Consider the following 16610-nt stretch of genomic DNA (forward strand, 5'->3'; position numbering starts at 1 on the left):
ATAAGAAAATACCTGACATGCTCTTAAATGTCAGGAACAATTCATTTCCTCCATGCAGCACCCTGGAATTTCATACAAAATTTAACGAGAAGTGAAGGAGGCCTCTGGTGCAGCTCTGAATGCATCATACAGAATGTGACCAATCTAATGAAATAAAAGGACACCAAAATAAAAGCTGCCAAAGAAAAGAATAAAAACAAGGAATCTCTCATAAAGAAAGTAAAAGAAGTGCCCAGAGAGGACAAAGGTGAAGGGGCAAAGCTAATCTGCAAGGAGAAGGTCAGGCTGAGCAACAAGAAAAGAAGTATGCCTAGCCTGGAAAACAAAGGTTGACAGAAAAGCTGGAGTGCTTCCTTTCACTGACCCTGCCAAAACCCTTTTTAAAACATGGCTTTTAGATCACTTCCTACCTCAACTCCACAAATTCTCTCCCATGAGCTTTTCTTCAATCCCACTGACTAAATATACAAAAGGACACGTCACTACTCTTTTGCTGTAAAAAGTCAGGATAAGTCTCTACCACCTTTATTAATATCTATCTTAAGTCACATTATAGCTGTCCCTCCCCTCATTTTTTTTAAGAGCATAAAGGAGTAGTTGAGACACAAAGAGGTTTTTTGAATGAATTCTGAGCCAAACTGTTTAAGCCTGCTTCTCTAAGCCCCATATCTTAAAATATACTTCCCCCACAAAGGGGAATATATAATATCCCCTCACTGCTACAGGACTCTTCTTTCTGCTTGCCTACCTTAAAACCAGAACAGACTTCTCTGCCAATCCTGGTAAGCACAGGACAGAGCAGTGAAAACAGGAGGTCTCCTGAGATCTCCGCAGATGACAGGAATTTCTACCTGCTGTAAGAACACACCATTTTAATGAAATTGCTCTTCAGAAAGGTTTTGCAGGTGCATTCTCCCCAGTGTGAACTGCTCCACTTGGAGTACACACTGGTGCAGAGACTTGAACCTCAGTTTCCCACATCCCAAGGCAAATGTCCCAGTGATTTAACCACAAAGACAGCCTTTCCCCCTTTGTGGTTCAGGTACTAGTGAATCATATGAAGAGAACACTCCCAGCAGGACCTGGCAGTGCAGAGTCTAATACTGCAGCCCAGAGGTCATGGAATTCAGTTGGGATGTGGGAAATCTATGTTCAACTCCCTACTTACCTGATTTAAAGCCTGATCTTGAACTGAAATCCCTCAGAAGGTCAGTGCTGTTATCACATGGGCATACAGACTGTCTTTTCCCCTCCTCTTTGTTCCAAAAGTTATGACCTGGGTTATAAAAGGCTGATGGATCAGAAAAATGAGTAAGAAACACAGAAAAAGAAAGTATGTCTGGGGAATGTGGTAAAAGACAAAGAGAGAGAGGAAGGAGAAGTGAAATGAGAAAAACAGAAGAACAGACAATTAGAAAGGCAGAAAGATGCGAAAGAGGAAAATGCAGCTACAACCTGGTCCTGAAGTTTATAAACTGATTTCCACCAAATCTGCCATCACAAGAAAATTACTTTAACTGAACCAAAGAGCAAACAACCTGCCTTCCTTTGCTTTTAGCCTTCAGTATTTTAAAATACCAACACTCTCCCTAGTAATTCACAGTCTCCTAAGACTACCCTCAATCTCCCTCCTCCCCACATTTAGTGCTTAAATCTTTCTCATTTCTTTATACACTCCAATTAATCCATTGTTTTGGCCAATACACCAATATCTGGGACACAGAGTTAAAGCCGTATTTACCTTTGATTTTATGGGTTTACAAAACAGGAACAAGACTAACTCCAGCTCACTCTAACCTACACTTCTGTAGATGACAAGAGGAAGTTACTGTACAACCTGCTAGCACCAACAGTAGCCCTGAACTCTCTAAAGCTGTAATGTGGCCAGCATTTCCCTTTGCAGAATTATACGATGCACCTCAAAGCTCAAAAGAATGACTTAATCTGAAACTTCTTTGTCTTACCTCAAAAGGTAGCGTGATTGGTGGTGGTGGCTTTTTCAGTTCTTCACATTTTCTCTTTTTACATATCCGGTGACTAGTTTTGCGCTTCCTGCAACAGCTGCATTCCTCACAATTTGTTTTCCGCAGACAGGGCTCACAGACCCCACAACGCCTTCGTTTCTTTTTCTCCAGCATAGGGAGCAGAGATGAATATGGAACAGGGTAATCACCAGCTGGATTTTTAAGAGAGGATGGCCCTGAGGCCTCAACTGCTTCAGTGCTGTTGCTCACGTTATCCTGAACCAAATTCAAGCTTACTCCGACACTTCCCAGCTGTGATGAATAATCATTATGCTGCAGTCTTGAGTCAGCTGGCAAATCTGCATTTATGGCTTTTTCTGAGGAAAGAGCAGAGATTTCCACGCTTGAAGGCAACTCTGAAAGAAAACTTGCCGAGAATTGTCCAGAGCTTTCAGCAGAGCTTTTATCAACTGTGCTTTTTTCTAAATCTGAAGATAAAGTGGGGATATATCCTGAATTCAAAATTAATGTCTCTGCATCAATACATTTAACAAGCTGTTCGATGTCCTCTACTTCAATATTGTTTAAAGAGGTACTGGAGACTGGTTCACATACTGTAAATATGTTTTTCGTGTCAAATTCTGAATTCTGTCTCGTACAACTCAAATCTGAATTTGAATCAAGTTCTTTGTGAATGGGTACAAAATCCACAACCAGTTTCATGGGGTATTCTGCAAGTGAGCTTGCACCTTCAAAATGTAAAAGCAAATTTGATTCAGAGGCAGCTACAGAACTGGAATTTGAACCAATGTCTTTATTCTCAGGTTCCAAATCCCAGCCTGCCTTCAAGCAGGACTCTGCAAGTGACCTTGCATCTTCTAAGAAATGTTCTTGTGAGTTAAACTCTGAGGTAACAAGAGGTGCAGAACCCAAGTCTTGTTCTTCCCTAGGTAGCACCATGTCCAGCCCTGCTCCAATGTGGAATTTGGCAAGTGTGACCGACTCTATCAGTACTGCTGAGCTGAGGTCTGAGGTATCAACAGAGCTGGAGTCAGGTTCTGTACTGTTAGGCACCACATTGAAGGGGGTCTCTGCATGCACCTTCAAGTTTGATTCAGAGGCAATGATAGAGTCGGAAGGAGAAGATGGAAGAACCAGCGCAGCATCTTCAACAAATGCTTCAGCCAAACTACCTGCATCAAGATCACTGGGTATCTGCTCACAGGGCAGGTCTTCATGCTTAGATTTCATCTCTGAAGCTTCTGTACCATCATCAGTTACCTGACTGTTTGGAATGGAGTCATCTGTTTCAGATATTTCTACCTCCTTGTCCTGACTGGCACATGGGATAACAGGCTCTTCACCTGCACTACACAGACAGCCTTCTACAGGCAGAGCAGCTAACTCATTTTGTGCTAAATCTTGTTTCAAAGCTATTTCACCTGTGTCATCATTTTTCTCTTGTACTCCTGCCAGGGCTTCTTGTTCATGTTTTTCCTTTGTTTCTAGCCTTTTTTGTGCTGCAGCTTTCCTGGGTTTTGCAATTGCTGGAGTTTGGGGCAATCTTCGGGAGAAGGATCTGTTACGGAGAGACATTGTAAAGCCATTGCTGTTGAAAGAATCCTGGTTGTGAAAGAGGATATTGTCAGCTTTCTCCAAACTCACCCAAGATGCTCCAGACAAGGTTCTGGTTACACTGCTCCTGAGAAGTCTACCTGAAGAGCTCATGATTGGTTTCTTTTCTTGCTGTTTTTTCTTAACATCTTTTTCTTGCACTGGCTTTTTACCTTTTCCAGAAGTAACAACTTTTGTGGAAGTCTTTGTGGTTTTCTTTCTCACTTGGCTAGATTTCTTTTTGCTCTGGTTAGTTTTCCTTTTGCCTAACTCTTCTTTTTTGGCTGATCTGGAAGGCCTCGCATGGTGAGCCATGTCTGTGGAGCAGGAGGAATGTTAAGAGGAGAGATGGAAAAAAATCATGAGCTCTTGAGAGACCTAACTGCATACTCCCATTGCTGCTTTCTGTGCTGATACAATGTCAACTCTGAAACAGAAAAAGATACAAAACAGCATTAATATACTTCTAATTAATAAAAGGTGCACATATATTCAACTGACAGTTTTTAATATTTAAAAATACAGAGGTAGAATCAGAAATAGCAGTATGGGGTGTTATGTTCAACTAGCACGAGCTTTGAAAATATTAGTATACTACAAAATAAAAAGCTTGCCTAAAGACCTGCAACACAAAGAAGCAAACTGAACTCAAATGACCAGGCAACACCACATATTTACTGTTTTATGTCAGTTCTAAAAAGTTTGAGTTTTCTCAATTTTATTAACAGTTCATTAACCAATAAACTTCCTTTGAGTAAAGGGGAGTTCATATTTATCAGTGTAAGGACATTCAGGGACAGAAGAACAAAGCTCCGTTTATTTTGTGTGTACTCAATATATCATCACCAGGGCATCTATCATTCTTTCACCATCCACTGGTAGCCCACCATGGTACAATTCCAGATAAAATGGGAGAAGTAACTAGCTCCCCAAAGAGATCAATCTGTGGTATTACAGGGGAATGGGATCAGGGAAGAATTGGTCTTTCCCAGTATTATCTTCCAGAATACCTTCACAGCACACTGTATTACTCTCCAAGCCTTGATTCCATACTGTCTACCTATATCAGATATTTTATGCAGGGCAGATGTCTCTGCTTCATCACTACGACGTAATAAATTTATCTTCAAAAAAGCACCATACATCTGTCCCAAGCTTTTGTCCCCAAACACAGCTGCAATGCACAGGTCCCCCAACTCCCCAAACAAAATTAAATCATCTCAAAAGATACAACAAATTTCTCATGCTCCAAACCAAGTTCCTTCAAGGTGGGTTGGGTTTTTTTAAAATAAAGCAATTCTCACAAGTATATATTTTTGAGCACATAGTGCTTTTTAAGTACCTGTAGAAGACTTCTAAAGCTTTATTTAGCTGTTTGAATAGATCAGGTGGGTGGACAAGGGCAGTCTCAAAATGGGAACAGGCAGAGCCAGAAGCTCTATAGTCTCCAGCAGGAAGGTACCTTCCCTTCACCACCATTCATTTGAATTCCTTAAGCCCAAATCAAGTCACCTCCAGGCCATCTGCATGGAATTGATGGGAAGAAGCCAAGAAAAGAAAGAACAAGTATGGGGCTGATGTCTAAAATCCTGACCTCAAATGGAAGTAAAAGAAAGGGAAAAGGAAAGAAGAATGCTACCAGGTTCCTGACATCACCATCCCCTCCTACGACCTCAATCCCCACCTTGAAGCCAACAGGGTGATCTCATGGAGGCTGCACTTCCTCACAGCCTGGTCTGAGCTCTGCTGAAGGTGGGGAGAGTTTTGCTAATGCAGCCCAAACAGCACTGCCCCAAGAGAAGTTCATTATCCTGCCAAGGGGATGGGCTGGCACAGCCAACACTCACAGCCTCTGTGTGGGGCCACCAGCTTGCTGCTCCCCAAAGCAGCATGTGGGCACAGCCAGCCTGTTTCTGGCCAGCTGTTGTCACAGCCCTGGGCAGGCTACCCAGTGGCCACAGCACCTACCAAGGCTAACAGTAACTCCTCAAACTCTTTCTGAGTAGCTTACTTAAAGCATTTTGAAGCCTGGCTCTTGTTTATTCAGCTGTAGTAAGCCAACTGACCCTCTGTACTACAACATATAAGCCAAGTATCTTATCTAAACATGATATGATTATTTTGTATCACATCTTCATATTACATATCAGATGAACATGATTACTGAGACAGCGGGTTTTTTCACATGCACAAATACCATTTAGAGTCATATACAAGACAAGGCAAAACACTTCTCAGGTCACATCAGAAAAGAGTGCCCATCAAACACACAACAAACAAGCTGAATAAATAGCATCCCTCCTCTATCACAGCAACACATCCAACCTGGAGAAACTAAGTAGACACGTGCAGCTGTTTATAGTTGCGGGTGAAGCTTCAAAGGTCACAGAAGAGTCCTGAATAGCTCCCACAGAAGCACTCTATAAAAGTTGGGTCAGACACTGAAATAGTAAAACAAATACAGTGCTGAAATGAAGGTAATCCAAGTCCTCCCCTCCCTCTACCCTCCTCTGGAGACGCATGGGGGAAGGGGGACATGGCCATTAGGAGTCACTCCCTGAATCAAAGAGGGCATCAGCATCACATCAGCAGGTCCATGAAATAGTTGTTGGCAGCCTGCAAAAAGCCTTCCCAGTTTCTTTGAGTTGTGACAGAGACTGGGATCCTCATTCCAAAGGACGGCCTGGAGGGCTGCAAAACCAGCTGGGAGCAAGCAGCAGGCACATCTGTAGCCATTAGCAGAGGAGCTACATAACAGTAGCAGGAGAGGAAATGCGAGCTACTTTCAGAGCCTATAGCCAGGATAGCAAAGAAGAAAGCAAACCATCAACAAAGGCCAGGCAACATTCGAATGTGTGAATCAGGAGGGAGACTGAAGAGATAAAGTCTTTTCTCTTTATGTCAGCCCTAAAACAGAAGAATGACCAGACAATACAGGAGGTCTGGAGTGGAAACAGTGACTGGATTTTTGAAAATTTCACTGAATGTGAATAATGCTTTGCTCATATTGCTTCTCTACACAAGCAGTTGTTATTGTGGAAGTTCAGGAAGCATGACCATCAAAATTACCAATCAGAAGCCTAATTTATAACAATTTGGTAAATTTTTTAAATCATTACTATAATTACATGATAACGTGTCTTTACCTGCATTGGGATAGGACAGGGGGGATGGCTTCAAGGTGAAGGAGGGCAAGTTTACATTAGATATGAGGAAAAAATTCTTCCCTGTGAGGGTGGTAAAGCCCTGGCACAGGTTGCCCAGAAGAAGCTGTAGCTGCCCCATCCCTGGAAGTGTCCAAGCCCAGGCTGGATGGGACTTGGAACAACCTGGTCTAGTGGAAGGTGTCCCAGCCCATGGCAGGGAGTTGGAATGAGGCAATATGTAAGGTCCCTTCCCACTCAAACCATTCTGTGATTGCACAATTTGAAAGTTGCAAAAGAGTTGCTTCAGGACTGAAGAGGTAAGATCATCCTGGGGTTCTTTGGTTGGTTGGTTTTGTTTTTTTATCTTTTAATACAGAGAAACACACCTGTCTGGGAAGAATGTAGGAAACTGTCAATGCCAAAGCACTACTTGTCTTCAGGGCCAAAATTAGAGAGGCTATTAACAGAGTGGTTCAAGACTTCCTTTTTTCTTGCTAGAAGAAGAATGCTGATATTTGTAGGAAATTGCCTGGCTTTAAATGCTGCATTATAAAAGATGGCAAAGGCTTTGTCTGACTCAGAGATGACAATACAGGGTCACAGGAACAGCAACACTTTTATCCATTTTGTTTCAATTTTGTTACTGGAATGACTAGGTTTTTCAGAAGAGATCTAAATAGACCCCAAAAGGAAATTTTTGGGGGCTAGGGGGTTATTGCTTGACTTTAGTTATATTTGTCTGGGACTTTGAGTACCTGACCTGCAAGGTGATTGTATGCTCTTGGGCAAAATGGTTGTCAGCAAGAGATATCTGCTTCCCTTTAAGAAAAGGCCCTAGTCTTGAATACTAGTCTGCCAGAACCACCTTAACTCCTAGCTAAAACTGTCTGACATTTTAAGTAACATGTCCTAGAAGTCACGCTGCTCTTTCTTTGTTTCCTCTTCCACAATTAGGACCAGAATACTAGGTAGCTGCAAGGTTGGTATTCAAGTTTTGTTTTCTGTAACACTAGGAAATATTTTACCTGTTCCATTTAAAGCACTGGAAAGGACGCTTGGTATCTGCAACAGTTGCAAATCATCTCATGCCACTTCTTAAGGACAACAAATGGCTTTATCACATCAGTCATATTTCACAGCAAGTAATCAATTATATTTCCAAAACACCTATGGGACTCAACAGGATTATAAAACATAAACCTCATGGGGCAATATACTAACTGGTCACTTTTCTATCATCCTGGAGAGAAACTTACTTCAATGCTTTCTTCTGAAAGCCAAACCAGGTGCCATCTGCCATGCCTTCCCTCACAGGGGAGCACAGGCGTCTCTAGGATGTAAAACGGGGCAATAGGTGACAGGAGAGTTTGCAGGGAACTGCCCTGAATAACGCCAGTGCATCTTGGAGCTGTTACTTGAGCCAACTTATCTCTTGCTTAAGTTTTGCTCATTCATCGTAATAAATCTGGAACAATTCCACTGACTGCTATAATCCACACAAATACTGCTAAAAAAGCTAATCAAAGGCGAAATCTTTTAGTCCTGTCTTGGTCAAAATTCCAAACAATTATAATGAGAATTCTGTCTAAAAAGCAATTAAGAAATTTAACCCCATACTGTCAGAATGCCTCCAGAAAAAACAAAACAAAAACCCCAAACAAGCAAACAATGACCCCAAACAAACCCACCCACAATGTTTCAATTTAAACAAATGGGTAAAAAAAAAGATAAAGCAAGTCTTCATTCTAGAGACAGTGTCAATCAAGATTCTGTTACATAACCTCATTCTTGTTGGAAGATGGCAGGGGAAAAAGAAAGATATTAGAAGATGTGTCCTCATAAAAAACGGCAGCAGCTATTTTATGGTGTTATGAAAGATGGTGAGTGACCCCTGAACAAATAGAGCAGTACAGGGAAAAAAAATGACACAGCTAGCAGTCACTAGTTTCACTAGTCACTGGTTTCACTACAGTCAGAGGTACTTAAATACATTTTGTTTCAGTGTTTAGGTATCTTTTAAAAAGTCCCTCGAGATTTGCCCTTAGGGGAAACAGACCTGGAAGCTTTCATAAAAGCCACTTAATAATATGCAGGTCCCAAGCAGTAAGGGCCGCAATGTGACTAAGTTTTCACACAAGCTCAGATGCACGATTTAGAATTGAAGAACACCTCATCTTCTGGCAGCGAATGCTCTAGAGGAAGATGCAAGAGACACCAGAGAAGACAGACATCAAAAAAATCCGACCTTCAGGTGCAAAAGCATGTCATATCATCTGCATATTCTTCCCAGCTGCACCAAAGCCAACCTGCTTTCCAATTTGGCCTAGTTCCCTGCTCTACTCATTGCTCTGCAGAACACTTTGTATATGAAAAGAAGAGAAATGGGTTAGGAGGAGGGAATCAGCTTTAATTTTCCCTTTCCCCCTACTTTAATCCTTGAATACACATTTGGCTTTGGTTAAGAAATAAAACCGAAACTTCTCATCTGCCATCTCAGTACCATGAGTTATTTCATACACAGCCTTGTACAGAGGCCTCCCCACTCCATTTTCCACCATATAGGTTTTCTGCTTTGTGTTACAGGACTATGCCACTCTTGAGGCAACCAGCCATATTTCATCCACATACATCAAATTTTGATTTAAGCCAACACTTTCCAGCAGCACATGAATGTGGGACAGGCACTGCAGGATGACACCTCAGTTTCTCACAGACAAAGGCACAATCCTTTACTCACTCATCAGCAACACAGGATGATGCTGAGCAGACCAAGCACCAAGGCCTTCATCCTAAATTTTTGTCCTTGCTGGCCCCAGAAGGCCACCTCTGCATTTGGAGGAGAAGGCAGGGCTTCCACCTCACAGCATCAGGAGCTGGAGGCTGCTGTGAAACACTCCATGAATTCAGCAGGAGATGTCCATGGTTAGCATTTTGCAGTATCATGACTTCATGCACCTTGGAGCCTGCACAGTGAGTTACACAGATAAAAAAAAAAAATACCACAAAAAAACCTCCTCCCAGTTTAGGGAAAGCTCTATTAGAACGATTAGGAAAAAATAGAACTAGGGCAAGGAACCAAACACAGGCGCCTAAACCACAAATCAGATCAAGCCTCACACAAACAACTTGAGCCAAAAATCCATTGTGAAGACTGACACCACAATGTGCAAGTATCCTCCCTTCAGCCAGGCAGGAGCACGGGCTTACTTTAACCTGTGTGCAGTGCAGCCAAACACAGACATCCACAGGGGGAAAGCTAAAAAGTAAAAAGATGTGAAGTAATTTCTAAAGGCTCACCAAAGAAAAACCCCATCCACCAGAACACTCCAGATACATTTGAACTCAAAAAAAAAGCAAGCAAAGCAAACAGAACACCCTTGCTAATCATATGCCTCTCTAATTCTGCATTGATGCACTGCATTTCTTTTTGATAATATGACTCCATTCTTCAGGAGGGTTGCCTTTTCTTAAAAACAACAACCAAAAAAAAACCACAAAAAAAGCCCCACCACCATTAACTGAATCACCTTATCTCAAACTCAGCTAAAAGAAGGGGGAGGTGGAGGGAAGAACCTTCAGGCAAAGATTAAGCCTGGAAAATTTCAGCCTGAAAGGTGTTTTGAAATTTTAAGTATCTGAAAACAGAAAGCAGGATGGAAGTGCTTAGGCCAGCTTTAACAACCACGGGTACTATGCCAGTCATAATAAAACAATATCAGTGAAGATTCTGAATGACTACACAGTGAAGAATTAGGTCTTACAGAAACTACATCAAAGTTCCTTGGTACATCTCACCTTGAATTCTTCCCCAGTTACCTGCTTTGCACAACTAGCCTGCCCTTGTCTTCTCCAAGCACAACAAACTCCTCTTATCTTGAGGGACTGACCCTCATCCCAAGAGCAACCACCACCATCCCGTGTGCTGCTGGAGCAACTGCCTCTGAAAAGCATAAACTAGCTTTCACCTCCTTTACAGTTAGAGTCGACCAGGCTACCTGCCCAGACCAAGATTAAATACTAAGTTTTCCCAATTCAATCTGTATTCCTAAATCGTCTTGACTCACATAATGAAAACAGGGTAATTATACCACAGAATAGCTTTCTGCCTCTCCACAAGAGTACCTCAAAAAGTACTGAGCACAGCTGGGGCAAACTATTATTATTTGGAAGATTATTATTATTATTTTCACAGGTTTTTCCATTGTCTTGAAAATTTAAAGAGACACCTCTACCTTAGAAATCCACTTGGTCATGTTTAGATATCTAATGCTGTGATCTTTGCCCTTTTTGTCATTATTGTACTATAATTTCTAGAATAAGAGTTCTTTAGCCAGATCCATGCTGGTACAGCCACCCTGGCCAGCTTGTTTACAGGAGTCGACTCCCACCGCCTCACTCCAGGGTCTACACTGACATTGGTGCGCTCACGCCCTGCTCCAGATGCCCGTTGCACATTCCCCTCTCCTCCTTAAAGGAGTAGCAATCTCACCACGCTGGGTAGCTGCTACGTAGGCCGAGATACAAGTGATACCGACTACGTTGCCCTTTAAATATCTTTGGGGTGTAGCAGGATAGGCTGGCTGAGTGTAGGACAGACTGGGCACACAATTGGCGCGTCTCCTTCGACTACTGCTGCGCCTGGTCCACTGCTCGCTCCTCGGGCGCCAGCAGCCATACCTCTGTAAGGTTAGCTGGTCCTGCCTCCCAGCAGGCCGCCTCGTCCTTTCTCCTTACCCATTCGGCGAACCACATCCTTCTCCCTTGGTTCTATCACGAGCACGGCAGGGAGCATTCCCGCCAGCACCAAGCCTCCAGTTGCCACAAGACCACCACCTCTTCTCCCCCAGCTCCAAGAACAGCTGGACAAGCACTCAGCGCCCAGGAGCACCCCGGGGGCTACAGCCCTGCAGGGCTCCGGTTCCTTCAGTGCAGGCAGGCGGACCCCAAGGGGGGAAGGGAAGGGGCAGGAGGGCCCTCCTGGGAGGGAGGAAGCGGCTCCTCGTGGCCCAGTCCCGCCGCTGCTCCCCCAACCCCGGGAGCCCTCCCCGGGGCTGCAGACAATGGGGCCGACCCCAGCGGCGGCGCTGAGGACCCGCAGCGCCCATCCGGACGCGCCCGGCTTCTCCCGCCGCAAAGGCGGGGAGCCTACCCCCGGGGATGCTCCCCCCCAGCCCCGCACACCAGTGACACCTCCACAGGGCGATGCTGCACGGCCCTCGCTCGCCAGTTTTATGGGGGAGCGGGGGGGGGGGTGGGCTGCGGGGCTTTTCCGGCTGGCCAGGGGCCCCTACGGCCCTGCAAGGGTCCCTTTTAATTGTTCCCTCTCGTCCATGCAGGCTGCAGGCAGTTTCTCTTGCCTGGCGGGATTTTCCAGGCAGGCTCTGGCTGCTGCAGCTCAAACACGCTCCAGCACAGCCAGGGATACCGGACTTTTTCGCCTTTTCGGCCAACAAACTGCGTTTTGCATTTGAATAACCCCCAGCCTGCCTTCCTCCCTGCCTCGGAACGGCCAGAGCCGCGGGGCTCCGAGCCTGGCCGTGGTGGTGCCTCTGCCTCCCCCTCCCCAGTCCACCCTAGTTCAACTTTGCAACTAGCCAAGGGAATAAGCGAGAGGGGAAGGAGTGGAAAAACAGGGATTAAAAAAAAGAAAAAAAAAAAAGGTGGGGGTCCGAGTGAAGAGGTCCGCGCCGCCCCCCCCCCCCCCCCCCCCCCCCGCAGCAGCCCCGGGACCCGTCCCGCACACGTACCAGGGCTGCGGCGCGGCCAGCCCGCAGCTCACAGGAAGGGGCGATGCTGGCATGGTTCGGAGCGGGGCGAGGCGCGGGTCACGGCCCGGGCCCCTGCGGGCGGGCGTTTCCCATGGCGCGACGAGCCCAGGCGCGGAGAGGAGCCCCGGGCCGCGAAACGTGCTCCGTGCTCGCGGCGGCGGCGTCGCCCCTGGCCGGACCCTCCGGGAGGGAGCGGGGAGGGGGCGGCTCGGCGGGGCGCTCGCCGCACCGAGCCCTCCCGGCAGGCGGCAAAACGCGCCCTGGATCCCCGAAGCCGGAGCGGGATTCGCCGCCCCCCACACCCCCGCGCCCCGGGGTGACCCGGCACGGCCCCGGGAACAGGGAGAGTGGCGCAGCGCCCCCACAGCTGCCCACAAGGGCCGCCATCGGCGTGGCAGGCTGGTAACGCCGGGGGGTATTTAACAACAACAACAAAATAAATTAAATGACGGTAATAAGAGAAAAGGCAAATTATCCCGTTACTTGCGGAGGCTGTGCTTTGACACCGCATACCTCCTGGTCACCTACGGTGGTGGCACTCTATAAAATAATCCCTTTTATTTTTAGCCTGGAGGAGGGAAAGCCTGGTCAGCCGTGACGGGCGAGGGGCTCACTGAGGGTCAAACCCCCTTCCCCTTACATGTGTCATCCAGGAGGACTCTCGAACACCAGCGTCCATCAGGCCCCGGCCATCCCACGCGTGGACCAAATACCCCCAGAAGCATGGGGAAGATGCTGGCTGAGAAGGAAGATCTGCTGAGCCATCCTCTCCCATCCTCCCTGCAAGGATGTTAACTATAATGAGCCTTGCTCTTTCCCCATCCCCCCACCTCATCCATTAAGAGCCACTGATGATATTGCTGCTCCTTCCCAGAGGGAAAGGGGTGAGTAAAATGTTATAGTAAGAGGAAGAGTCAGTCCACTGACTGACTTCTTCCACCACTCATTATCACCACAGCCTTTTGTGAAAAGCAGGCCACCAAATTTAACATCTCTTCAGACTGAAAAACAGATGTGGAAATGGGATGTGTGAAACAATATACCCAAGCAGTACTTTTTTAGAAAGGTTTCATTATTATTACGTCTGTAGCTGTTATAGAGCACTTCAACTGTGAACCAACCCAGTCAAATGTGAGCCTGCAGAGAGGCTTTTCTGCTGCACACAAGGGAGCAGTACTGTTCACATCCATCCATTCCTAGAGATACTTTAAATGCCAACATTTTGCTGGTTTAAGTGATGTGATAAAGGAGAAGCAGTGGCACAGATCTGCACAACTCCTTGTCACTGCTGCTTTTCAGTGACAGTGGGTAGGAAGCCTATCACCAATTTGTACCTCCATCCTCTTCCAACCTACCCTACATGTCCTTGCAGTGAAAGAGGAATACAGTCTGGGAATCCAAGCCAAGCTCACAGACACTTCAGATGAAACAAACTGAAACCTACACCACAGACATCTGAATTTTGAACAGTTGCCCTCAGTGGCAGGGAATTTCAGCAGTGCACAAGTTCTCTTTGCTAGATGTAACCATACCATCTCCTCCTAAGGGCTGGATATCAAGACTTTTGTCATTCCAAAGACTTATTCTGCTAAAAAATAAGGTAACACAAGCTATTTTTATAAGATAAAATAATAAGTGGTCTGAGAGGTAAAATAACTATTGCTCCCAAACTGCTGCATGCAGAAGTTGAAGGAACTAGAACTTGATGATAAAACCCCACATAATCAGAATATGTTTCTTGGGAAGATGGCAATAAGTTGGAAGTTGTGAGCTTGAATAAAATGCAGAGAAAGAAATTAGTAACTTGGGGGGAAGCTACAAGCAATGAGGGCTAAGGTTTATTTAGAATAAGCAGGTTAATCGGAGCACCCAAGCATCAACACACACAATCACAGCTGCATTAAAAACAATGCCAAGGGCTAGGAAACAAACAAGAACTAACAACTGTTCATTTTCGCACCCACAGACTTATGTGCTCATGGTCTGAGGTCTTTCATCCTGGAAAGTAAATAGCACCAGGTCACAATCTTTTCTAGCAACAGTAAGATACTCAGCCTACCAAGACAAGCTGCGCATAAACATTTGGAAAAAGATCTCACAGTAATGACTGTCTGGGCAACAAAATGGTAGATGAAATCCTTTCACTAAAATGCAAAGTGAGGCACATGGAGGGAAATATGGAAATCACAACCTCTAACTTCACTCCTACCATTCAAAATAAAGATCCTGATACTGTGACAGGTGCACCAGTGAAGCTGTTCTGTGTGCTCAAGTGCAGTGCTGGGCATTATTACAAAAGAAAGGGGGGAACTGAACAGGAAACACCCCTACAACATCATTATTTAGCCCAGATCTCTTGTCCACTTACACCTCAAATATAACATGCAGTCTGGTTTGCTTAAAAGGTGTAAAGGGAAGCTCAAAAGACACAAAACAGCAAGTGTACGCAAAAGCGCACAGAGCAGCTAAATGTACCAATATTTCCATCCTAGAAAAGCAGCAATCTGGATGAAAACCCAACCAATATACTGTACAAACAAAACCAGCAAGGAAAGTAATATCAGAGAGAGATACTCATTCACTCAATGAGTGTTTAGAGAAACAGTAACTGTTTCTGTAAAGTAGAGGATATCAAGGCAATATATCAAACATTTAATCAGAACACCGATAGCAATTTCATACAATATGTTGTCAAACCACAGAACTCACTGCTATACCATGCTGAAGAGACAAAACACTTTAGAGTTTTTTTTTTTTAAAAGCAAAATTAATGGAAGAAAGTTTAATCAAAATCACACAACATAGAAGTACTATTTTAGCTATATATTACTTGAAGCTGGAAGTGTCTACTAAATGCCCTGTATGCTACCCAAGCCTCCTTCCCTGTGTACATGTCACTAGTTATTTTTCTGAGCAAGGTTTTAAGCTGGTGGACCTTTGATCTCCTATCCCTATGCTGTTCTTCAGAATAAAACACATAACACCTATGTACAGAAAGAATAAAACTGAGCAATGTTGTGTGAAGAAATAAAGTGCACAAACCTGTAAGTAGCTCTACATTGCAGGCAGCTCTGGCAAAATTTGAGTCTGTGGTGATCATGAGGGAGCTGTGAGGGGCAGCTGCTCCCTGAGAGACAGAGAGCCCCACACAACAGCCAGCAGGACAAGGACCTCACCAGCCAGCACCCAGCCCCACTGTACACACATAGGGTAAACAGAACAGGCCCAGTGGCACCATCTGCATTCAGGCATAAGGCCAGGTAATAAAACAGCTTCCAGGAGATGAGGTAGGTCTGAAGTTAAACTAAGAACTCAATCTGTAGGTCACAAGCAGGTCTGGGGACCCATAGCATAAGGACAAATACACACAACCTAAGTGAATGCTGAACAAAGTCCATGCAGACTAAAAAGGCCAAACCTAAACTAAAGCTCTAAATAAACAGGGCCCATAGGTAAACCAGGGTTAAGCTTAAATAGAGCTCCTGGGCCCATGGGCAAAAGATGTGGGTGGAGACTCCAGATGCAGCTGGTCAGGTCCATTATTAGTGCCCTCAGTGCCTTGACCCTGGAAACAGAATTATTGAGGTATGCTGTCCCTAAATTAGTCCTGCAGAGTCATCTGGATCAGACCTGTGCAACAGGCACAGCATCAGTCCAAGCTAAGAAAGGTTAGATTGATGCTGAGCTTTAGCCCTTCGCAAACCAAAAGCTCTGAGAATTACACTACAAAGACACCTAAACTGCTTTTTGAGGGACAAATTTGATCTAACCAGGCCTATCTTAGCTAGCCCTGTTTCCCTTGTAGTGGAAAGATGATAGTAAAACATTAGAGCTGTCTGCTCGTGTGATTACAAAACATGGATTACAGCTTCTACTTTCTACCAAAGCCTCCTTCACGTTTATTAGCTCGGACTCCAGTGTGACAAAGTGACCAGCCTGCTCACGGCCCAGATGTGACTTACGAACCTGCATGCCACACTGGTGTGGGGTGCTGTGCCTGTGAACTCAGCTGAGCACAGGCCAAACACTCTCAATGCCTTTGGATTTATAATACAGATGATCAGATAAAGCACCCACAGCATTGTTAGTTGGCACTATCTGAAAGAGAAAAGTCTTGA

At 45.0% G+C, this 16610-nt stretch overlaps 1 protein-coding gene across 1 annotated transcript in view; it reads right to left on the reverse strand.

The window, feature by feature from the left end:
- Nucleotides 1–3893, reverse strand: part of TET1 (tet methylcytosine dioxygenase 1) — a gene marked incomplete at its 5' end in the record, with an annotated part of 53598 nt that extends 49705 nt beyond the window's left edge. Inside the window, one exon of the mRNA XM_082286147.1 lies at nucleotides 1965–3893. Coding sequence (XP_082142273.1) covers nucleotides 1965–3893 — 1929 coding nt within the window. The remainder of the gene's footprint in view (nucleotides 1–1964) is intronic.
- Between the last annotated feature and the right edge of the window lie 12717 nt (nucleotides 3894–16610).

Source organism: Coloeus monedula, assembly GCF_965178545.1.
Source record: "Coloeus monedula genome assembly, chromosome: 8".
Classification (NCBI taxonomy): domain Eukaryota; kingdom Metazoa; phylum Chordata; class Aves; order Passeriformes; family Corvidae; genus Coloeus; species Coloeus monedula.